A 24,803-nucleotide genomic window follows, 5' to 3' on the forward strand; every position below is an offset into this window, starting at 1 on the left:
TTTGTCAGGAACAATAGGTTGTTGATGACTATTTTTCGTCATAGTTATTGTTGACAAAATTAACACTGCAACACACCTGATTCAAAGTTGAATGATTAGTTGATTATTTCAAACAGGAGTGTTGGAACAAAAGCTGGAATTAAAGCCTGCAACATCCAGAGGCCCATTTTATACACTCGTACTATTCACTCCTCCTATCCCTCTCTGTAGCACACCCTTCTGAGTTCTATGAGGAGGTGGCTGAGACTCTGGACAGGATTGCTCAGTGGTCCCACAGTATGAAGAGACCCCAAAGGTCCAGCCAAGACCCCTGCTCACACCCCGGTCAATCCTCCCCCTGGTGAGTGGAAACACACACATGCTATGCTGCTGTATGGCTATCCATCTATCCATCTCTCCTGTCCTCAGAAAGAAGAAATGGTGCTCCAGCTCGTCCAGGTACTGTCTATGGAATGGGAAGCCATCCACTACAAGGTAAGGCTTCTGGTGTTGAACTAGATCTAGTTCACCTTACACTGCATTTACTAACTAACTACCTACACCGTTACGAACTACCTACACTGTTACGAACTACCTACACTGTTACGAACTACATACCCTCGTATGGTGTGCTCCCCCCGGTCTATCATACCTGTCCCTAAATATGTGAAGAATATATGCATGTATTTTATAAGAGTAACTTGTTTGGTTGTATAGACTGGTTGGTTGTTTAGCAACAAAACCAATACCTGCGCAACTATGGGGCAAATCAGACGGGATTCACTTAGATTGTTGTAAACTATATTTCGTCTCCAATGTTTATTGAAAACATAAATACATTTGCACAATGAACACTTTTTGTGGTGTTGGTTAGCTAGCTAGGGAATTCTGACCATGTTAGCATAGAAGTGACATAAGTCAAAATACATCAAAACAAGTCATGGTATCAAAAACAAGTTAAAACTAGCTGAAACGAGCCACCTACGATTCCCCACATGGCATCTTGTCATTGTTGTTAGCCTTCTAGCCATCCAGAATCGCAACAACACACGGATTTCTGCCCCATTGAAACATGCACATCATTTTTGTGACATTGTAAGATAACCCCTCTTTTAAAAAATGTAAATGTGGACATTGGCGCTCCCTATCTGTTTAAAGGTTGTTTTCAAACACAACCACCAGGAGGCAGAAGTCACTGACCACAACAAGCATCTGGTGCTGATTTTCCCTCAAAATCTAATCCCACGTCTCCCATTTTCCATCTGCAGGAAAATATCGTCCAGTTTGCTAGAGATTTTAAAGTATGACTGACAACCCTACACCGTCAAGGCAGCTCGGACAGCCTTACTACACAGGAATACTGTATGAACTGTAATCTATGACAAAGGCCTGGAGTTGTTTCCGGTTGTTTCCGGTCAGGTCAGGTAGAACTCAGGGCCCTTCCTATGACCTCAGTCTCTCCTGTGGTGAGAGACGGAGAAGGCATTAGCTTTTTATAACACTACGACAAGTGAATTGTCACAATTGTATTTATGCCTGAGAATCATGTGTACTTGTACAATTCTTTTCTTATCAATGTTTTTCTATAGACATGTTTTACAAAACACTGTACAGTGTAGTCATTGGTTTGGTTTGGGTTTCACTACTTGGTGTTATGACCGCAGATCATAATTAAATAGTCCATTTATATATGTGATATATATTTCAGTAGAATGACGAACCCTGTTGCAAGTCAATTACCTCTTCAGTTTCTATTGGACTGAATAAGTATATGAAAGCATAGGCTCGTCTCAACTATAAGAGAAGTGTATTCATACCGACAACACCTCATACGCACAATATGGAAAACAAGTTATTTGAACTATTACCGCATTCACAATCAGTCATACATTTGTGTATTTTGCAAAACGCTGAAGTTCACAAAACAACTACCACTTCACATGCATACAAATTACAATGTATTTACATTTTATTTGCTTTGGTAAGGCTCACTTTAAAACATATAGTTTAGACTTTTGTTTAAAATATGCTGCAGTTGAACAGAATAGTGTAAGTGTTTCTTTGGGGCAAGTCTCACTGCTTGTCTATGGACATCAGGGCAAGCACTTTATATTTTCACTACTAAACAATATTATTAGTATCGCCTAATAGGGATAGTGACAAGTAGCACGTAGTCCCCAATAGTTACAAATAATGTCCTTCTTTATACATGATAAGTAAAGGGCTGTATTCCAGATGATCAGATCTCTCAAAGCCAATTGAATTACACTTCACCAGGCGTTGTGAGATCTGAGCAACATGACCTCTATGAAGACGACCTGGAATGTGCCCCATGGTTTTTAGTGCAGTGTTCTAAGAACCATCAATCCAGATAAAATAACCCTTCAAATGGGTGATGTGTTCTCATTCAAATATATTTTATTAAACTTAACAGAATTGAACACACAAAAAGGATAACTTTGATCTGGATTTAATGTTCTGAAAAACCATCCCCAGCAGTTGGTATAAAACACACCAGCTATCACTTTTCTTTTAGTTCCCACATCGGCGTGGAGAAGTTATTTTTCAAATAACCGAAGGAAAACCTTAAAGAAACGTTAGATGAACTCTGTGCCAGCTAGGGAGTCTCTCATTCAGCTTCTCCTGTCTGTGAAGGACCAGTCCCAGATCAGTCCAGGTACTTCTCAGCACGGAGGATCTGGCAGTACATCAGCAGGGAGAAAATCAGAGCCAGGATCTGAAACGACAAGAGAATGTTTGAGTTATAAAAATGGTGACCTATATTTCACAAAACCGGATAAGTTAATTGTTTGCCAGATAACTTTCCTAAATGTTTAGATTTTTTTTAACTCAATGTTTGAAGCTCATATTTCTTAGTTCATCAAGTTTAGATATGTTACAACAGACTAAATATTCTCAATAACCCAGATTCAAGCTTTCTTCATAAACATGCAAGTTAAGTTATATCTGGGTGTTAAGCACATTTAGTTGACGAACAATGATCCTGCTTGGTGGAAATTGATTGATCAATTAATATGTGGTAGTTACCTGGACAATGCCAATGCAGACTCCAAACACCAGGACAGAGAGGATGTTGTCCAAGAGCCACTGTCTGGCCTTCTGATAACACGGCTGAGAGAGGGAAGAGGAAGAGGAAACCGTGAGAAGAGAGAAGGACAAAGGGGATGGAGGAGAGTGAGGGATGGGAGGAGGAGAGGGAGGGAAATGTGAGAGGAAAAGGGGAAGAGAAAAGGGCAAAGGCAAAGGAGCAGTAGATGAGGGGGAGGGTGGGGGCCAGAGAGAGAGAGAGAGATGGGGGTGGGGTAGAGGAGAGAAGAGTGGAGGACAGATGTGAGTGAGAAGGAGAGCAATATGTTGATGAGAATTAAGTGTTGAAAGAACACAGTCGAGAAAATAAATTGTATTATCACAGTCAGGGTCATTCTTTACAAGTGTGAGCGCACATGCACATCACACAGCAAGACATGTAGACAGCTGGGAAATGTCTTGTGAGCAGGCTGTTGAACCTTGACTCTCCCTCCTCCCCGTCCCCCTACATTTGAGAAGTAGTCTGACCTCGATCCATCCTTCAACACATTGGTCCATCCCCCCGGAGCAGCAGGAAAAGGGGAGCGTTCCGTTGACCACGAGGTACCAATCTGTTTTGTTGGTCACGCCGCAGCACTTGAACTAAGAAACAAATATTGCATTTGTTATCTGTTGGTCTCTGACTCTTTCAGATTGTTAGTTTGTTTGTTTGAAAATGTGCCCCTAAAAAATGTGTCCCTGAATCAGCAACTGCACAGCCCCTCAGACTCACTGATACTATACCGTATGTACATGGATGTAACTTTCTAGCCAATTTGGGACATTTAAAGGGATAGTGCCAGATGTTGGCCCCTTTTCTACTTACGCAGAGTCTGACGAACTCATGGATTCTATTTTTATGTCTCTGTGTCCAGTATGAAGGAAGTTAGAGGTATTTTCGCGAGCCAATGCTAACTAGTGTTCGCATAATAAGTCTACTGTAACAGCTACAGTAGCTTGCTGACTGGTTAAGTCAGGTCCCTGAAAAGGGACAATCTGCAATAGCTACATCCATATTTGGACATATAACTTAATGATATGTAGCCATTGATTGTTGAAGAATATAACTTATAAATGTCTCATAAGCTTAGTTCAACTGTCGTACCCCACCAGAGCACCCCAAAATATAAGCTTGTTTTACTCCAATGTTTGTAAACAAAGTAAAACAATGTATGGTCAGTTCTGAGGGGTATCCTACGAAGCAGGTTTGAGGAGTTAGGAGGTAACTTAGGTCAACTCTGAGTTCAACTAGGTATAACTGGTCATACGAATGTGGCTCACCTTTTGCCAGGTACATTTCTATGGCAACGAATCAGTCAGAACTCACGGCTAACTCCATTTACCCTGCATGAACTGACTGAGCTGCGAGTTGAGGGCAAGATCCCTCCCTCTTGCAAAGATTGCATCATCATCCCCTTCATTTGAGGAAGTTGACGGATTTTAAATATTTTATTAACCACTTTTTTTTGTGTGTAACATTTTTTTGGTTAAAATGTAAAATTCCACATTTAGTAATGACAGAATGCAATGTAATGACAGAATGCAACTTCACGCAATGTAACATTTTTGCATGACTTAATAAATATTGATAGGAGTGGGGGAAAAAAGGAGTTTGTGCATTGATAAGCATATTAATGATAATTAATAAAATAACGGCACTTCTAAAAGCCTATTTCACGCTGCTGAATTTGCAAGATAATTTTTCTTTCATTTTGATTTCGGCGCAATTGAAAATATGGCACGGACTCGCCCACGAATTGATGTTTCAGCATTGTCTCAATGAAAAGTTGGGTGTTCGACTAGCCATATGCGACATGCACGTGCAGTTAGCTAGAGTTGCTAGAGTTAGCGGCAGGTGAACGAGCAATATCCACCATTGTAGTATGGATGAAGCCTTAGCTGGAATGTAAAGCTAATTGAAGCGGGTTAGCTTTAGATTACTCTGAGTGGATATAGCGTGCTTCGTAGGATACCCCTCTAGCATCCATAGCTCTGTCTTTAAATTTGAGAGTGGTTATGTTTCTCCAGCCCATCCTTCAGCTTTTTCCTGTTATGGGAGAGGGTACAGGGCCGGATTACCGAAACGGGCATGCAGGGCACGTGCCCCGGGCCCCTGACCTCCAGGGGGCCCCCAAACCCCCCAAAAACGTGACATTTTTAATTTGGGGGTTTTTGGGGCCCACATCAGGAGGTGAGACAGCAAAATGTGTAGAATTACAGGAAATTAGCTGTTATATTGCACAATTCTCTCTCAGCCTCATGGTAAAATGTGAACAAAAGCATGGGATGGCCCACTGGGCACGCACTGGTTGAATCAACCTTGCTTCCACGTCATTTCAATGAAATTACGTTGAACCAACATGGAATAGTGCCCAGCGGAGAGCTATAAAACAGCAAAATGTAAAATTTGCAGTTGCTTTAAAACTGCATAATTTTCACTCACTATAAAACTGCAAATGTTTCTCTCTGCACCATGCAGTGTTGAAATACAGGAAGTTAGCTGATTTCCAAGGCCGGGATGGCCTACACCCACATAGCTGGGCTGCGTGCAGTACATAAAACTTAATAGAACGTTAAATTGAACGTAAACTGCTATACTGAATGACCTGTTAAAAAACAGGGAGGGGTTGGATTCTGATTTTAAAATGCACCTCTGCCTTTTAAATATGTTTGTCATTGCTTCAAGGCCACACTACGGCACACCCACCAAACAGAGCAAACGTACCTCAAAGTCTGTTCAAGAACGTTTTGGGGAAACATGTCATTCAGTACAAGCTGTTCCACAACGTAGCAAGCATTCAAGTGAACTGAATGCACCCCTGGTGTTTTTGTGATGTCGGATGTGTAACTGCATTAGAGCTGTCAAATCGGTGAGTGTCTGCTCGTGTAGTTGTCATGAAGCTAACCCATCCTACTCACATTAGAAGTTCAAAACGAGAAAGTGTTGGCTGTATAACCTGTCGAAATAATGACACAAATTTTAAATAATGTAACCAACAGCGTCAGTTCGTCGGGGCATGGACTCTACAAGGTGTTGAAAGTGTTTCACAGCGATGGTGGCCCATACGGATTCCAAAACTTCCCACAGTTGTGGTAAGTTGGCTGTTTAACCATTCTTGATACACATGGGAAACTATTGATTGTGAAAACCCAGCAGAATTGCACCGGTGCACCTGGCAACTACTACCATACCCCATTAAAAGGCACGTAAATATTTTTTCTTTCCTCATTCACCCTCTGAATGGCACATATACACAATGCGTCTCAATTGTCTCAAGGCTTAAAAATCTTCCTTTAACCTGTTTCCTACCCTTCATCTACACTGTTTGAAGTAGATTTAATAAGTGACATCAATAAGGGATTATAGCAATTCCCCTGGTCAGTCTATGTCACGGAACGAGCAGGTGTTCTTCATGTTTTCTATACTCAGTGTAAGTCCTTACTATCATCGTCAGTCAGATTAAGTGATTTATCACGAAATACACAAAATATACACAGAACAGACACAAGCACCATATAAGGTGACAAACTAGAGATTGGTGGGTTTCCCCTAACCCTAATTCCGCCGCCGACAGAGATGGCCGCCTCACTTCGCGTTCCTAGGAAACTATGCAGTTTTTTGTTTTTTTACGTGTTATTTTTTACATTGGTACCCCAGGTAATCTTAGGTTTCATGACATACAGTCGGGAAGAACTACTGAATATAAGAGCAACGTCAACTCACCATCAGTACGACCAGGAATATGATTTCCCGAAGCGGATCCTGTGTTCTGCCTTTCACCCAGGACAACGGAATGGATCCCAGCCTGCGACCCAAAACAAAGACGTCGAAAAAGAGGGAAACGAAGCGGTCTTCTGGACAGGCTCCGGAGACGGGTACATCGCGCACCACTCCCTAGCATACTTCTCGCCAATGTCCAGTCTCTTGACAACAAGGTTGATGAAATCCGAGCAAGGGTAGCATTCCAGAGGGACATCAGAGACTGTAACGTTCTTTGCTTCACGGAAACATGGCTCACTCGAGAGACCCTAACGGAATCGGTGCAGCCAGCTGGTTTCTTCACGCATCGCGCCGACAGAAACAAACATCTTTCTGGTAAGAAGAGGGGCGGGGGTGTATGCCTTATGGTTAACGAGATGTGGTGTGGTCACAACAACATACAGGAACTCAAGTCCTTCTGTTCACCTGATTTAGAATTCCTCACAATCAAATGTTGGCGGCATTATCTACCAAGGGAATTCTCTTTGATTATAATCACAGCCGTATATATTCCCCCCCCAAGCAGACACATCAATGGCCCTGAACGAACTTTATTTGACTCTATGCAAACTGGAAACCACATATCCTGAGGCTGCATTCATTGTAACTCGGGATTTTAACAAGGCTAATCTGAAAACAAGACTCCCTAAATGGTATCAGCATATCTATTGCGCAACCAGGGCTGGTAAAACCTTGGATCATTGCTATTCTAACTTCCGCGACGCATATAAGGCCCTCCCCTGCCCTGACCACGACTCCTTTTTGTTGCTCCCTGCCTACAGACAGAAGCTAAACCAAGAAGCTCCCGTGCTCAGGTCTGTTCAACACTGGTCCGACCAATCTGATTCCACACCAAGACTGCTTCCATCACGTGGACTGGGATATGTTCCGCACTGCGTCCAACAACAACATTGACGAATACGCTGATTCGGTGAGCGAGTTCATTAGAAAGTGCATTGAAGATGTCGTTCCCATAGCAACGATTAAAACATTCCCAAACCAGAAACCGTGGATTGATGGCAGCATTCGAGTGAAACTGAAAGCGCGAACCACTGCTTTTAACGAGGGCAAGGTGACCAGAAACATGACCGAATACAAAAAGTGTAGCTATTCCCTCCGCAAGGCAATCAAACAAGCTAAGCGACAGTATAGAGACCGAGTAGAGTCTAAATTCAATGGCTCAGACACAAGAGGTATGTGGCAGGGTCTACAGTCAATCACGGATTACAAAAAGAAAACCAGCCCCGTCACGGACCAGGATGTCTTGCTCCCAGGCAGACTAAATCACTTTTTTACCCGCTTTGAGGACAATACAGTGCCACTGACACGGCCCGCAACCAAAACATGCCGACTCTCCTTCACTGCAGCCGACGTGAGTAAAACATTTAAGTGTTAACCGTCGCAAGGCTGCAGGCCCAGACGGCATCCCCAGCCGCACCCTCAGAGCATGCGCAGACCAGCTGGCTGGTGTGTTTACGGACATATTCAATCAATCCTTATCCCAGTCTACTGTTCCCACATGCTTCAAGAGGGCCACCATTGTTCCTGTTCCCAAGAAAGCTAAGGTAACTGAGCTAAACAACTACCGCCCCGTAGCACTCACTTCCGTCATCATGAAGTGCTTTGAGAGACTAGTCAAGGACCATATCACCTCCACCCTACCTGACACCCTAGACCCACTCCAATTTGCTTACCGCCCAAATAGGTCCACAGACGACGCAATCACAACCACACTGCACACTGCCCTAACCCATCTGGACAAGAGGAATACCTATGTGAGAATGCTGTTCATCGACTACAGCTCAGCATTTAACACCATAGTACCCTCCAAACTCGTCATCAAGCTCGAGACCCTGGGTCTCGACCCCGCCCTGTGCAACTGGGTACTGGACTTCCTGACGGGCCTCCCCCCAGGTGGTGAGGGTAGGTAACAACATCTCCACACTGCTGATCCTCAACACTGGGGCCCCACAAGGGTGCGTTCTGAGCCCTCTCCTGTACTCCCTGTTCACCCACGACTGCGTGGCCATGCACGCCTCCAAATCAATCATCAAGTTTGCGGACGACACAACAGTGGTAGGCTTGATTACCAACAACGACGAGACGGCCTCCAGGGAGGAGGTGAGGGCCCTCGGAGTGTGGTGTCAGGAAAATAACCTCACACTCAACGTCAACAAAACTAAGGAGATGATTGTGGACTTCAGGAAATAGCAGAGGGAGCACCCCCCTATCCACATCGATGGGACAGTAGTGGAGAGGGTAGTAAGTTTTAAGTTCATCGGCGCACACATCACAGACAAACTGAATTGGTCCACCCACACAGACAGCATCGTGAAGAAGGCGCAGTAGCGCCTCTTCAACCTCAGGAGGCTGAAGAAATTCGGCTTGTCACCAAAAGCACTCAGATGCACAATCGAGAGCATCCTGTCGGGCTGTATCACCACCTGGTACAGCAACTGCTCCGCCCACAACCGTAAGGTTCTCCAGAGGGTAGTGAGGTCTGCACAACACATCACCGGGGGCAAACTACCTGCCCTCCAGGACACCTACACCACCTGATATCACAGGAAGGCCATAAAGATCATCAAGGACAACAACCACCCGAACCACTACCTGTTGTTCACCCTGCTATCATCCAGAAGGCGAGGTCAGTACAGGTGCATCAAAGATGGGACCGAGAGACTGAAAAACAGCTTCTATCTCAAGGCCATCAGACTGTTAAACAGCCACCACTAACATTGAGTGGCTGCTGCCAACACACTAACTCAACTCCAGCCACTTTAATAATGGGAATTGATGGAAATTGATGTAAAATATATCACTAGCCACTTTAAACAATTCTACTTAATATAATGTTTACATACCCTACATTACTCATCTCATATGTATATGTATATACTGTACTCTATATCATCTACTGCATCTTTATGTAATACATGTATCACTAGCCACTTTAAACTATGCCTCTTTGTTTAATACCCTACATTACTCATCTCATATGTATATACTGTACTCTATACCATCTACTGCATCTTGCCTATGCTGTTCTGTACCATCACTCATTCATATATCTTTATGTACATATTCTTTAACCCTTTACACTTGTAGGTAGTAGTTAAGGTAAGGTAGTAGTTTTGTAATTGTTAGATTACTCGTTGGTTATTACTGCATTGTCGGAACTAGAAGCACAAGCATTTTGCTACACTCTTATTAACATCTGCTAACCATGTGTATGTGACAAATACATTTGATTTGATTTGATCCCCCTCTACCATTTTCTGCACATTGTCCCATGACTTCTTCAGTCCTTCGTCTGTCAAGTAATTCTTCATACCCTCCTTTAACTCATCCTGAGCTTTCGTGTCCAGCTGAAAGAAGGGATGGAAAGGGAGAAAGAAAGAAAGAAAGAAAGACAGAAAGAAAGAAAGAAAGAAAGAGAAGGATGAAGTGGGGGCCTTCATATTCTTGCAGCATATGAGACAGATATAGGGGATAATGCAGATGTACAGAAGGCTTCTAGAATGTAGATGACTGTATCACCTCTTTGTCTTCTGCCTCAATCTCTGTATCAGTATATCGTTTTTTTAACACTGGTTGTTAATTTAGTGGTAATATAGTGGTAAAACTTTACTAACGACCCCCATTTGGGGTTGTAAAACATTAGTAGGTGAAACTGGATCTTTATGAGTGGCCAGGAGGGTTGTAGATGGATGGTAGACTGGACTCACCTCGTTGTGAAAGATATGGAGAACCAGGGTTAAAGTCACCTCTGTCAACACCAGAAGCAAAAGGATTACAAAGAACTGTGGAGAGGGAGGGAGAGAGAGATGGGGGAGAGAGAGATGGGTTAGGGGATGTGAATAGATATTTTAAATTATTTGGACCTGTGCGTGTGTATGTGGTTTTGTGTGTTGTGGTAAGTTTACTTGTAAAGGTATTTAACATGATTGAGGTTGACCCATGTATTGTGATGTCATGGGGACTCACCGTCATCAGCAGGCAGCGCTGCTCCTTCAGGGCGCCAAGGCAACCCAGGAAGCCTGTCACCATGGTGACGCCCCCAGCGACCAGAAGTAGGTTTGCTGCAGAGAGTGAGGGAAAAGACAGCGGGAGGGAGGAGAACTCGGACTGGGTGAATGATAGCCACACTCCCACTCCAAACAGGCCACACCCTCCCAGCTACAGAGAGAGGAGACATAAAAGGTGACTTAGGGTGAATCCCAATACATAGTGGTAGTTCTTTCCAAAATCAAAGTTTGACCCATGTTTTCAGTACTCAAAAGTAACCCATTTGTCAGATAAACTCAGATTTTCGAGTCAGAAGTAGTCGCCTCCATAGATAGAAGATAGGACATAGGAAAGGAAGTTTTTGCATTGGGACTCACCCTGCCTGTTGTGACTGGTCCCAGATCTGTATGTGTTTACATGTATAAAAGCACTTGCATATGGGATCATGCTACCCTGTGTTATAAGTTGTGCATTTTAAAAGCTAAAACAGAATGAGATCATCCATGTCCATCATCCAGGACAGCGGAGTCAATCACCACCTTCCGGAGACACCTGAAACCCCACCTCTTCAAGGAATACCTAGGATAGGATAAGTAATCCTTCTCACCACCCCCCCTTAATGATTTAGATGCACTATTGTAAAGTGGCTGTTCCACTGGATGTCAGAAGGTGAATTCACCAATTTGTAAGTCGCTCTGGATAAGAGCGTCTGCTAAATGACTTAAATGTAAATGTAAATGTAATGTTGCCTGCTTGAACTACATACGTAGAGATTTGGCAGGAGTCACCCGTTGATTGTGTTTCCATATGTTCCTAGCAACTAACATACGGTACCAGTCAAACGTTTGGACACACCTACTCATTCAATGGTTTTTATTTATTTTTTACTATTTTCTACATTGTAGAATAATAGTGAAGATAACAAAACTATGAAATTACACATATGAAATAATGTAGTAACCAAAAAAGTGTTAAACAAATCAAAATATATTTTATATTTGAGATTCTTCAATGTAGCCACCCTTTGCCTTGATGACAGCTTTGCACACTCTTGGCAGTCTCTCAACCAGCTTCACTTGGAATGCTTTTCCAACAGTCTTAAAGGAGTTCCCACATATGCTGAGCACTTGTTGGCTGCTTTTCCTTCACTCTGTGGTCCTCATCCCAAGCCTTCACAATTGGATTGAGGTTGGGTGATTGTGGAAGCCAGGTCATCTGATGCAGCATTCCATCACTCTCCTTCTTGGTCAAATAGCCCTTACACAGCCTGGAGGTGTGTTGGGTCATTGTCCTTTTGAAAAACAAACGAGAGTCCCACTAAGCACAAACCAGATGGGATGGCGTATCGCTGCAGAATGCTGTGGTAGCCATGCTGGTTAAGTGTGCCATGAATTCTAAATAAATCACTGACAGTGTCACCAGCAAAGCACCCCCCACACCATCAGACCTCCTCTTCTATGCTTCACGGTGGGAACCACACATGCGGAGATTCTGTTCACCTATTCTGCGTCTCACAAAGAAACGATGGTTGGAACCAAAAATCTCACATTTTACTCATCAGACCAAAGGACAGATTTCCACCGGTCTAATGTCTATTGCTTGTGTTTCTTGGCCCTTAGTAGTGGTTTCTTTGCAGCAATTCGACCATGATAAAATGGCGCCAACAGATAGGGCAGTTGTGCTTTTAGTTCCCAGGGCAATGAATTTTGCAGTAATTTTTTTATATGTTATTTCTTCGATTATTAGCCCTGATTTTTTTGGGTTATTACATACAACCAGAAATAACTTTCGGCGGTAACTCACCAGTATTTCGAGCAGGAATACGACTTTCCCGAATTTGATCCTTTGTTCGTATCCTCCAGGGCAATTGAACTGAATCCAGAGGCTGATCCAAAACACAGCCGGCGGAGAAGAGATATTCGGAGTGGACTCCTAGTCGCGCACACCACCCAACGCTTCGGGGTATATTACTCGCTAATGTTCAGCCTCTGGATAATAAAGTTGACAAGCTCAGGGCTGGGATCTCCTTCTAGAGAGACATCAGTAATTGAAACATACTCTGTTTCATGGAAACATGGCTCTCTCTGGATATACTGTCTGAGTCCGTACAGCCAGTTGGGTCCTCAGTTCATCGCACGGGCAGGAATATAGATCTCTCCGGAAAGAAGATTAACTACTCATGGTGTGATTGTGATAACATACAGAAACCCAAGTCCTATTGTTCACCCAACCCAAGAATACCTAACAATCAAATGCTGTCCATATTACACCCCAAGACAAGTCTCTTCGGTTATAACCACAGCCATGTACAGTGGGGCAAAAAAGTATTTAGTCAGCCACCAAATGTGCAAGTTCTCCCACTTAAAAAGATGAGCGAGGCCTGTCATTTTCATCGTTAGGTACACTTCAACTATGACAGACAAAATGAAAAAAAAAAAATCCAGAAAATCACATTGTATTTTTTATTAATTTATTTGCAAATTATGGTGGAAAATAAGTATTTGGTCAATAACAAAAGTTTATCTCAATACTTTGTTATATACCCTTTGTTGGCAATGACAGAGGTCAAATGTTTTCTGTAAGTCTTCACAAGGTTTTCACACACTGTTGCTGGTATTTTGGGCCGTTCCTCCATGCAGATCTCCTCTAGAGCAGTGATGTTTTGGGGCTGTTGCTGGGCAACACGGACTTTCAACTCCCTCCAAAGACTTTCTATGGGGTTGAGATCTGGAGACTGGCTAGGCCACTCCAGGACCTTGAAATGCTTCTTACGAAGCCACTCTTTCGTTGCCCGGGCGGTGTGTTTGGGATCATTGTCATGCTGAAAGACCCAGCCACGTTTCATCTTCAATGCCCTTGCTGATGGTAGGCTTTGTTACTTTGGTCCCAGCTCTCTGCAGGTCATTCACTAGGTCCCCCCGTGTGATTTTTTTCTCACCGTTCTTGTGATCATTTTGACCCCACGGGGTGAGATCTTGTGTGGAGCCCCAGATGGAGGGAGATTATCAGTGTTCTTGTATGTCTTCCATTTCCTAATAATTGCTCCCACAGTTGATTTCTTCAAACCAAGCTGCTTACCTATTGCAGATTCAGTCTTCCCAGCTTGGTGCAGGTCTACAACTTTGTTTCTGGTGTCCTTTGACAGCTCTTTGGTCTTGGCCATAGTGGAGTTTGGAGTGTGACTGTTTGAGGTTGTGGACAGGTGTCTTTTATACTGATAAGTTCAAACAGGTGCCATTAATACAGGTAACTGAGTGGAGGACAGAGGAGCCTCTTAAAGAAGAAGTTACAGGTCTGTGAGAGCCAGAAATCTTGCTTGTTTGTAGGTGACCAAATACTTATTTTCCACCATCATTTGCAAATAAATTCATTAAAAATCCTACAAGGGAACAGCAGAGGGAGCACCCACCTATGCACATTGATGGGACCGCAGTGGAGAAGGTGGAAAGCTTCAAGTTCCTAGGGGTACACATCACTTACAAACTGAAATGGTCCACCCACATAGACAGTGTGGTGAAGAAGAACCAACAGCGCCTCTTCAACCTCAGGAGGCTGAAGAAATTTGTCTTGGCACTTAAAACCCTCACAAAATTTTACAGATGCACAGTTGAGAGCATCTTGTCGGGCAACTGCACCACCCGCAACTGCAGGGCTCTCCAGGGTGGTACGGTCTGCCCAACGCATCACTGCGGGCAAACTACCTGCCCTCCAGGACACCAACAGCACCCGATGCCACAGGAAGGCTTAAAAGATCATCAAGGACACCAACCACCCGAGCCACTGCCTTTTCACCCTGCTACCATCCAGAAGGCGAGGTCAGTACAGATGCATCAAAGCTGGGACTGAGAGACTGAAAAACAGCTTCTATCTCAAGTCCATCAGATTGTTAATTGTACATAGACTTTGAAGTCACTGGCCACTTTAATAATGGAACACTCGTCACTTTAATCATGTTTACATATTTTTGCATTACCCATCTCATATGTACACTACCGGTCAAACGTTTGCTGCACACATACTCATTGAATGGTTTTTCTTTATTTTTACTATTTTCTACATGGTAGAATAATAGTGAATATGTCAAAACTATGAAATAACACATATGGAATCATGTTTTCTTTTTTATTATTATTATTTTAGATTTTAGATTCTTCAAAGTAGCCACCGTTTGCCTTGATGACAGCTTTGCAACCAGCTTCATGAGCTAGTCACCTGCAATTCATTTCAATTAACAGGTGTGCGTGCCTTCTTAAAAGTCAATTTGTGGAATTTATTTTCTTCTTAATGGATTTAAGCCAATCAGTTGTGTTGTGACAAGGTAGGGGGGTATACAGAAGATTTGGTAAAAGACCAAGTCCATATTATGGTAAGAACAGCTCAAATAAGCAAAGAGAATCGACAGCCAATCATTACTTTAAGACATGAAGGTCAGTCAATACGGAAAATAAGAATTTTGAAAGTTTCTTCAAGTGCAGTCGCAAAAACCATCAAACGCTATAATGAACCTGGCACTCATGAGGACCGGCACAGGAATGGAAGACCCAGAGTTACCTCTGCTGCAGGGGATATGTTCATTAGAGCTACCATCCTCAGAAATTGCAGCCCAAATAAATGCTTGACAGAGTTCAAGTAACAGACACATTAGTGGAGATTTGTCCTTTGGTCTGGAGTCCAAATTGGCGATTTTTGGATCCAACCGCTGTGTCTTTGTGAGACGCGTTGTGAGTGAACGGATGATCTCTGCATGTGTATTTCCACCGTAAAGCATGGAGGAGGAGGTGTTATGGTGTGGGGGTGCTTTTCTGGTGATACTGTCTATGATTTATTTAGAATTCAAGGCACACTTAACCAGCATGGCTACCACAGCCTTCTGCAGCGATACGCCATCCCATCTGGTTTGGGCTTCGTGGGACTGTCATTTGTTTTTCAACATGACAATGACCAACACACCGTCAGGCTGTGTAAGGGCTATTTTACCCTTACCAGAGTGCTGCATCAGATGACCTGCATCAGATTATTTGTTTATTTATTATAATTATTTGTAAACACTTTTTGTTTACTTCATTATTCCATTTGTATTGTTTCATAGTTTTGATGTCTTCACTACAATGTAGAAAATAGTAAAAAATCTAATTTAAAAACCTTGAATGAGTAGGTGTTATAACATTTTTGACCGGTAGTGTATATGCTGTACTCTATTCTATTGTATTTTAGTCTATGCCACTCCGACATTGCTCATCCAAATATTTATATATTCTTAATTCCATTCCTTAAGATTTGTATGTTTTGTGTGTATTGTTGTGAAATTGTTAGATATTACTTGTTAGATAATACTGCACTGTTGGAGCTAGAAACACAAGCATTTCACTTCACCCGCAATAACATCTGCTAAACATGTATGTGACCAATAAAATTTGATTTGATTTGTTGAAGGCCTGATTCACGCAGTTTCCTCTGAACAGTTGATGTTGAGATTTGTCTATTACTTGAACTGTTAACTTTTAACAAGGCACACCTGTTAATTGAAATGTATTCCAGGTGACTACTTCATGAAGCTGGTTGAGAGAATGCCAAGAGTGTGCAAAGCTGTCAACAAGGCAAAGGGTGGCTATTTTGAAGAATCTCTAATATAAAATATATTTGTTAACACTTTTTTGGTTACTACATGATTCCATATGTATTTTTTCATAGTTTTGATGTCTTTACAATTGTTCTACAATGTAGAAACTAAAACCCTATAATGAGTAAAATGTGTCCAAACTTTTGACTAGTACTGTATGTCCAGAGTTATTGGAGTGTAGTTTTATGACCTGGGTGCACCAACCAGAGGCTTTATCATGTGTTTTCCCACTTTGTGACCCTTTTTTTAACGTTTTACTCCATGGCCCTTTATGACTTTGCACTTTATTATATCTAATTCAGATTTTGTATTCACATCCTTGTGTTAGCCAATAGTGTACATTATGTGTGGTGCATGGTGAACTTGTTCCCCATCCTAAGGTCATATTCACATTTATCTGGGATCGGATCACAAATGTATTCATTAGGGAGACAAATAAATAGACCAAACTTGAACATAATAAGAACAGGATCACAACAAAACTAGTACAAAACTAGAACAAAGCCAGAGTAGAACAGACCAGAACTGAGCCAGAACAGGACAAGAAGAGAGCAAGAGGAACACCATAATACAACCACACAAACAGGACTAGACAAAGACCAGAAACAGATCAGAACTGGAATTGGAGCTGAAAAGCCCAATCTGTGATTTCAACAGCCTGTCCCTCCCACTTTGTTTGGTAAGTTATATTCTTCAAGTTTCAAACAATTGGTATACTGTACTGTAAGTTATTCATTTAAAATCATACAGATTGTGCCTTTAAAAAGCTGAGGCATGCCAAAGAACAGAGATGCAAAGGTACTGACCCAGAAGATGAGGTTGAAGACGAACATTAGGTATTTCACGCAGCACAGGCACCTCCGAGAGGCTGACATCCTGTCAGATAGAGAACAAATTATTTTATATACTAATATCAAGTTCAAGCTAATTAGTTCATAACAAGTTCAAGACTTGAGAAGTTTAATCAACTTAACTCTACTCAAGTATACCTTGGACATGCAGCACATTTGAGGCGTGGTTGTGGTGGCAGATGGTTTTGTGTATTGTGGTTAGCTTACTTGTAAAGGTATTTATATGGTGTGGCTGCGGTTAGTTGTGTGAGGGGGGGGGGGGGGTCTATGCCTGTGTTGTAGTGTTCTTAGCCAGCCAGTACAGTGTGTATGGTGGACTTGTTCCCTAGGCTCTGTTCCTGAGTGGGTCTGATAAGTCACACAGTCACTGTGGTGGAATCTAGTTACTTGTTCCACACACAGGATGTCAGCTTGTTGGAGCGGACAGGAAGGAACCTCCCTTCTCCTGCTGGACTGCTAATTGTGTGTGTGTGCATGTGTGCGTGCTAATTTAACTCATGTGGGGCGGTCGTGGAAGGTTACCATGACCAGCCAGAGACATGATAAACATGACTCATAGCACGACTGGAAGTAGAGTTCATTCTAAAGGCATGCTAATGCCAGAGGGCAGAAGAGTGTGGTAGAATAGACTTGAAAATACTTAGAACAGAATGAGACAGAGGAGTACGTCTTTTATTAATAGTTGTAAAGTAAGAGTCAGCCAGTCTTTGAAAATGGGGAACAATTCTTGATCAAGCAAAAAGACATTCATGTTAATAGTGTGAGTGTTTTTATTTGTTCAACGCTTAGAATGGACATAACTGGAGGCAGACCTACAGAAGAAGAAAAAAACGACTTTGGCTTAAGTTCTGATGTAAATTATATTACATAGAAATTAGTCTCAGTCTTACACAACCAATTTATCATAAAGCAATGATATGCCATTACTAGGATTCATGCATACACAGACAAGGCATACCTGCAATGGCCGAGACCTTTAACGTGTGTGTGTATCCCCACAAGAATTGTAAACAAACAAACATTTGACCAACTGGGGACATTTTGTTATAGTCCCCATGAGGTCAAATGCTATTTCTAGGGAGTTTAGGGTTAAGGTTAGAATTCGTGTTAGGGCTAGATTAACGTTAAGGGTTAGGGTTAAGGTTAGCTTTTTGGGTTAGTGTAAGGGTAAGAAGGGTAAGGGTAAGAATATGAGTTAAGGTTAGGGGTTTAGGCAAAATAGGATTTTGAATGGGACTGAATTGTGTGTCCCCACAAGGTTAGCTTTACAAGACTGTGTGTGTGTGTGTTTTAATTAAGTCTACTGTACCTGTCTGACGATTGACTCCACAGGCTTGACAGGAAGACAAATGCGTAGAAGAATTCCAGACTAGGGGACCCCTCTTTTGTTCTCTGGACACTTCTCCTTTGTTGAGTTGATTTAATTTCTCTCTGTCCACTGTAGAATTCTTGTCAACTTTTAGATAAACTCTCCTCCCGTAAATCTTTAACTCAGTTGATACATTTAACAAGTCTATCTATCTCTACATCTAGACTTTGTTTATCCTTTCTCCCTCTTTTCAATTCACAATACAGTTCTCTCTCTTTCTCTCTCCCTCACTCTCTCTACTTCTCAATCATTTCCAGATGTGACTGTGTTGTTGCCGCTCTCTTTTCTCTCTTGCTCCCCCTCCTCTCCTCAGTATTTTTGCCGTCCCTCCTCCAGCACCCCTTCTTCCTCCTCACCTCCGCCCCCTTACTCAACACATCTCTCTCCCTCCCTCCCTCTCACACTCTCTACCTCTCTCCTTCTCTCTCTCTAAACAAACATCATTCTCTGTCAGATTATCCTATTCAGCAGAGCAGAGCAGAGAGACATTAAGGCATTTATTTGACAGAGTTGCATATTTGTTTCTCTTCTATTTCCTCTGATAGTGTTGTACTCCCCTCCCCCAACCCCCACACACACACTTACTCCCTTTCCTGAAAAAATAGTTGAAGAAGGTTGAGGGGTGTAGTGGCCAGGATAAAATGTTATATTTACCAAGGATCAATCGTACTAAGAGCGGTTGTTGTGTCTTTAAGTTTAATTTGTGATCACATCAGAGGGGATCTATGACTGAGTTGTTTGCCTGAACAACTGTTTTTGATCTCTGCTGTTTTCTCTGCTAGATGTTTGCAACAGATGCAACTTCAGCAAAAACAGACCAGTAAAACGGAAGACCTGTGTGTCATCACAACACCCGCCCTTACTGCAGGTCACATAATTGAACTGTGCTCTGATCATAAAGATAGGCAAAGGGCACAACCTAGTGGCCATAATCGGCAACACATATTTTATTTTATTTAACCTGGCAAGTCAGTTAAGAACAAATTCTTATTTACAATGACAGCCTACACCAGCCAAACTCGGACGATGCTGGGCCAATTGTGCACCACCCTATGGGACTCCCAATCACAGCCGGTTGTGATACAGCCTGGATTCAAATCAGTGTGTCTGTAGTGACGCCTCAAGCACTGAGATGCAGTGCCTTAGACCGCTGCGCCACTCGGGAGCTCCATATCAAGTAAACAAAGGCAATGGGACAAATGGGACAAATCCTAACTTCCACTGAAGTTGAATACTCACTTAGTCATGCATTGATGTCAATGGGAGACTAAGTGAAAATTTGTCTCAGTGGAAGTTCAGATTTGCACCTATGAATTGAGTGCTATTGATTTAAGCAGTTCCAAAAATAAAGTGCATTTGAAGACCGCAAATTGTTAAGCAAAGAGTATTAATATTCTGTCACGTTCAACACCTTCATTCTAGAACATGCACATCTAAAACTTTATTAAACCAAAAAAATGTAAGACAAAACAGCATACAAAATACCAGGGGTAAAACTTATGACCATACACACAACCACTTCTATCTTCCCTGAGTTATGTTGACAGAGCACACAATCACAGATACATACAATGTCAAAGGCCTTTTCAGTAGTACAAACATATTTGTAACTTTTACATTATCACCTAGAAAAACTTTTTAATGGAAAACTCTTCTATTTTTAAACTGCAGTGGTTAGACAGAATGCCGCTCCTCCATTCTTCTTACCTCTTTCACTCTAATTTTATTTATTTCCATTCCCTTCTCCCCTCTCCATTTCTTTTTCATTTTCCCCCTCTCCTCTTTCCCCTCCTGTCTTTTCTGGGTTCGATTTTGAAAGTGAAGGAGGATGCATCCTCTCTTGTCCCTCCTCCACTCCCTCATCAATGTACAGCAGAGGCTCCTTCTCCTCCCATTTCTCTGCCTCCTTGCTCCCAGCCACTCCTACTCCCCCATCAGGCCCACCCCTCTCTCCCTCAGTCTCGTTGGCTATGAATGTGCTCAGCACCACATCCGTTCCAGCCCCCTCTCTCTTGTTGTCCTCTGGGCTCCTTCCCTCCTCCCCACCCTCATCCTCCTCCCCGTCCCCACCCCCTAGCTTCACTGGCCCTGCCCAGGCGTCTTCCTCCGCCCCTTTCTTCCGCTTGGAACTCTTCCCGTTCCGGAAGCTGGACACAAAGTGCTCGGTGCGGCTCTGCCTCTTTCGTCTGATGACCAGACATACACAGTAGACCACGCCCGCGAATATAACCCCGATCAGGAGAGCGACGATGATGACCCATAACAAGCTGGGCTGACCTGTCTCCACTCTGACCCCAGCCACCGTAGAGTCTGGATCTGTGGAGGTGTGGGTGGTAGTGGGGGTCGTGGCATGGCCGGGGGCGGCATTGACCAATGGGGAGGTGGGTGCAGTGGTAAGTCCCTCTGTGTGGCAGACAGTAATCTCTGAGGCAGGTGTAGGTTCAGGTGTGTAAGTGGAGTCCTCCGTCAGACGAGGGGTGGTGTGGAGGGGCCAGACTGGGATAACAGAAGTCAAGTGGTCCTGGGAAGTGGTTGGGAGATAAGAGGCGGTTGTAAGGATGTCTTGGGAGAGGGTGGGTTTAGGGCCAGGTGGAGTGGTCGTATCTATAGGCCCTTCAGTGGTCACAGAGGAAGGTGTCATCGTCTCAGTCTCTGAAGTAGTCGCTGGTGCATCAGATGTGGACTCCTGAACGCTGGTGATCTCAGGGTTTGTTATTACCATAGTGATGGCATCGGTGGTAGGTCCTGAAACAGAAGTTACTTTCGGAATAGCAGTTACCGGGGTGATAATTTCAGGGGCAGGCTGTGCCCTAGTGATGACCACAGGAACAGACGTTGTCTCTATGGTGGCCTCCGTTGTAGAAGCTGCCATCGTGACTTCCTCATTAATAGGTGCTGCCATGGTGACATTCTCAGGTACAGTGACAGTGGCATTATCTTGAGCAGGGAGACTGGGCAGAGAGAGGGAGAGGAGCAGAGCCCCAAGCATCAGCCGTATCCGCTCCATACTGGGCAAGAAGTGAGAGGGGTCACAGAGGTCAACCGTCCCTAAAGGGTTTTAAGGATCTCTCAGATTACGTTTGTCTTCCTCTTTCTGAGGTGCATCAGCGACAGTGTTGTGGCTTGAAAGATATTGGAGGTTTGTTTTACAAGTCTAGAGCAGAAAAATGTACACTCTAGAAAAGAAAAGCGGTATCCGTCATCAGGTACCGGGGTTCTTGGTCTGACTACGATTGTGTGTCAGGCTTTGATCTTCACTGCTCTCGGAATTTCCCTTTCTTTCAGGCCTTGCCTTAGATTATTAACAAAGGTTTGACTGAGTGTTAGGCATATGAAGTGCTTTTACATAGTCAAACTGTTGTTCTCTTGCTGTCTCTCCTGGTTGCTGGGCTTGTTGTTCACGAGGGTGTCCTTGGGTGCAAATAGACCGGAAAGACACAACCCTTCTCTTCCTCTCTCGCACTTCAGCTTTCCTCCTCTCCTGCACTTCACTCTACTTTTCTGTATATCAGCTGTCTATTTCAAGTGTAGCGTGAGAGATGGCAGTGACGGTGAACTAAAAAAAGCATGAGACCTATAGAGAAAAGGACAGATTGAAGGGTAAAGGAAGATATGGAAGAAGGAATGTAGAGGTTATTTTATGCGTACATTGCCACATGTACTGTATAATATGTTTACCTACTCACAGTATCCACTGTCTGAACCACTGTAGATGTAAAATGCTTGCTTAGTACACACCTAAAAAATTAAGGAAGTTACCAACACTACTTTTTGTTGTTTATTCTTGTCCACGATGTCACCATCCATTTGACTGTTACTTATAATAGAAATGGGGGGGGGGGGGGGGGATCTAAATGAGTGTCTAAAAGCAAGTTGGCCTGTCTTAAAAAGACAGTGATAAAAGATGAAGACTTCAGGACCAATTGATAAAAAAAACGTATTTAAAGAAAATGGCCCCTAAAAATGTATTTAAAAATAATTATGAAGAGATACATTAGGAGGACCATCTTACTACAAGAGCGTGTCAGTAAATTTAACAAAAGCCTAAGAAAGTTCACCTGATTGTATTTTTGAAACATCTCTCTCCCTCCTTTTTCTTGCCTCTTCACACAGTTAATCGGATCAGGGTCTGTTTAGATCAGACATATATCAATGTGTGCCATTTGATAAAAAAAATTCAAATTGTACTTACCCATATGTTGCATGGAGAAAACGATTGGATTGAAATTGTGAATCCACCTTAAAGGCACATGCTTTAACTCCTGTACTGTGTGAATGACATCTCGTGCACTATAGTACATGTCCAAAACACCTTTCTCTCGCTTGCTCCCTCCCTCCTGTTCACTCCCTTCTTTCTATCCCCCTCCCTTTCTCTTCCCCTCAGAGTATCAAATTCTTCGTAAAACAGTTTTGTTAACTGAAAAAGAGGTGGGGTTGGAGAGATGCCAAATTACTTAAGAGTAGCTTAATTTTGTTTATTGCGTCATGTGCTTATTTTCTCGAGGAAAAATGAGAAGTTGGTCCTACAAAGAGAAGGTGTGTGTGTTGAAATGTTTGAGCCACAGAGTGTGTTTGCACGCCTACACAAAGACCTACTTGGATGTGTGTTTGTTTGACGGTGTGTGTGTGCGTGTGTGTGGGGAGCAGGCAGTCAAAGGGCGTAGGTTGTCAAAACATGAGAATTCAAAGTAGAGAGAGTATGATGATAAATTCCATTTGATTATGTAATTAAAAAATAAATCTCATGTCTTGGGACGTTATATGTCAAACTTCAGCTGGTTAGGTGTTAAATTCTACAAGGGTGTATTTTCTACTGTATTAAACATTACAGTTATACATTATTGATCAAATGGCCGGATCCACTATCAATTGTGAGTTAGACCTATAGTCGATTCCTGATAAGTTACCATGTTCACAGGCACACCAATATTCCATCACTATTTGGGATATTCTAGTATTCCGTTTTTTAGTTGACGCGTATTAGCATCATATCCCGTTTACAATAACCCGAATAAGCTTGTGTCCCGGTTATGAGAAACCCAGTTAAAATGCCTGGGATATGCTGAACGTAGATGGCATACTGTGTTTTATTGTTTATTGTTAACTCCATGTGTAACTCTGTGTTGTTGTCTGTTCACACTGCTATGCTTTATCTTGGCCAGGTCGCAATTGTAAATGAGAACTTGTTCTCAACTAGCCTACCTGGTTAAATAAAGGTAAAATAAAAAATAAATACAAATTATTTGACTAGCTCCTAATAACAGTGCATGTACAATATTAGGAGTCAACCGTATTTGTGTCCGTGTGTTTGTAGAAATGGCACCTATATCCTCGTTGCTGTCTGACACACGATGATGATGTGTCTCTCACAGGGTCTGAATTGTCTTGAAATGGAAACTCTCTTATCAAGTGTTATTTCCAGTTAGACATGTTGTTCTAAACTCTCTCTCTATTCCTCTCTCTCCTTCTCTCTCTCTCTCTGTCCTCTTCTTTCTCTCTGATCAGACCCAGGCTTAATCTATCTTTCAGTAGACTTATGTAGATTATATACTTATACTTTTGTTACAGCCAATAAACATACAGATGACCAATTCATTTTGGAAATGTTTAAACTCGGTCAGGATTACAGTGTTCAAATCTGCAGTGGAATTGGTAAAATAATGATGAACATTTCTCTCCAAAGTAATTCCAGGGAAATTGTAGGACTGTAGTACAAAAAAACAGAATCATACGCAGGTCTCCAACAACGTTTGGTCTGTAGTTTCTTCTGGTATCGCTCTTCCATTTGCATACCAGAAATCAGTGATGTCCTCCAGTGTCACTTTGGGTTGAGTCCACAGGTTGTCACACTCTACCCCTTTCTGCCTCCCCTGCTCCCTCCTCCCCATCTCCTTCACCCTCTCTCTCCCTCTCTCCCTCTGTTTATGGTCGGGTCCCATGGTGGAGCCGTTGGTGTACCAGAATTCAACCCTTTCCTCCACCGATGACATCGGGTCAACCCACAGGTTCTCCAGATCCACCTCTGACACCTTCTCTCCTCCTCTCCTCACTCTCTTTTCCCTCTCTCTCTGGACTGACAAACGCACCCACAGGAAGACAGTGAGACCAAGGAAGACAGAAGCAGTCAAT

The 24,803-nt window shown here is 42.8% G+C and overlaps 2 protein-coding genes across 3 annotated transcripts; both read right to left on the minus strand.

The window, feature by feature from the left end:
- Window positions 1-763: 763 nt before the first annotated feature.
- LOC135556091 (tetraspanin-4-like) lies at window positions 764-18,982 on the minus strand. Its single transcript, XM_064989005.1, has 8 exons — window positions 18,615-18,982; window positions 17,261-17,330; window positions 10,814-11,005; window positions 10,555-10,629; window positions 10,099-10,194; window positions 3,556-3,669; window positions 3,028-3,111; window positions 764-2,716 (listed from the first exon to the last, which is right to left on the minus strand). Exons 2-8 carry the CDS (start codon window positions 17,327-17,329, stop codon window positions 2,648-2,650), a joined length of 699 nt encoding a protein of 232 aa, XP_064845077.1. The 5' UTR covers window position 17,330; window positions 18,615-18,982; the 3' UTR covers window positions 764-2,647.
- Window positions 18,983-20,102: 1,120 nt separating this feature from the next.
- si:ch73-248e21.7 (mucin-2) lies at window positions 20,103-23,908 on the minus strand. Of its 2 annotated transcripts, none has more exons than XM_064989002.1 (2): window positions 22,867-23,908; window positions 20,103-22,248 (listed from the first exon to the last, which is right to left on the minus strand). In XM_064989002.1, the coding sequence occupies exon 2, from the start codon at window positions 21,679-21,681 to the stop codon at window positions 20,398-20,400; it is 1,284 nt and encodes a 427-aa protein (XP_064845074.1). In that variant the 5' UTR covers window positions 21,682-22,248; window positions 22,867-23,908; the 3' UTR covers window positions 20,103-20,397. The 2 variants fall into 2 exon arrangements, with proteins under 2 accessions (XP_064845074.1, XP_064845076.1); XM_064989004.1 differs by lacking the exon at window positions 22,867-23,908 and adding an exon at window positions 22,733-22,838.
- Window positions 23,909-24,803: the final 895 nt, after the last annotated feature.

The sequence above is a fragment of the Oncorhynchus masou genome, chromosome 15 (assembly GCF_036934945.1).
Source record: "Oncorhynchus masou masou isolate Uvic2021 chromosome 15, UVic_Omas_1.1, whole genome shotgun sequence".
In the NCBI taxonomy this organism is placed as follows: Eukaryota; Metazoa; Chordata; class Actinopteri; order Salmoniformes; family Salmonidae; genus Oncorhynchus; species Oncorhynchus masou.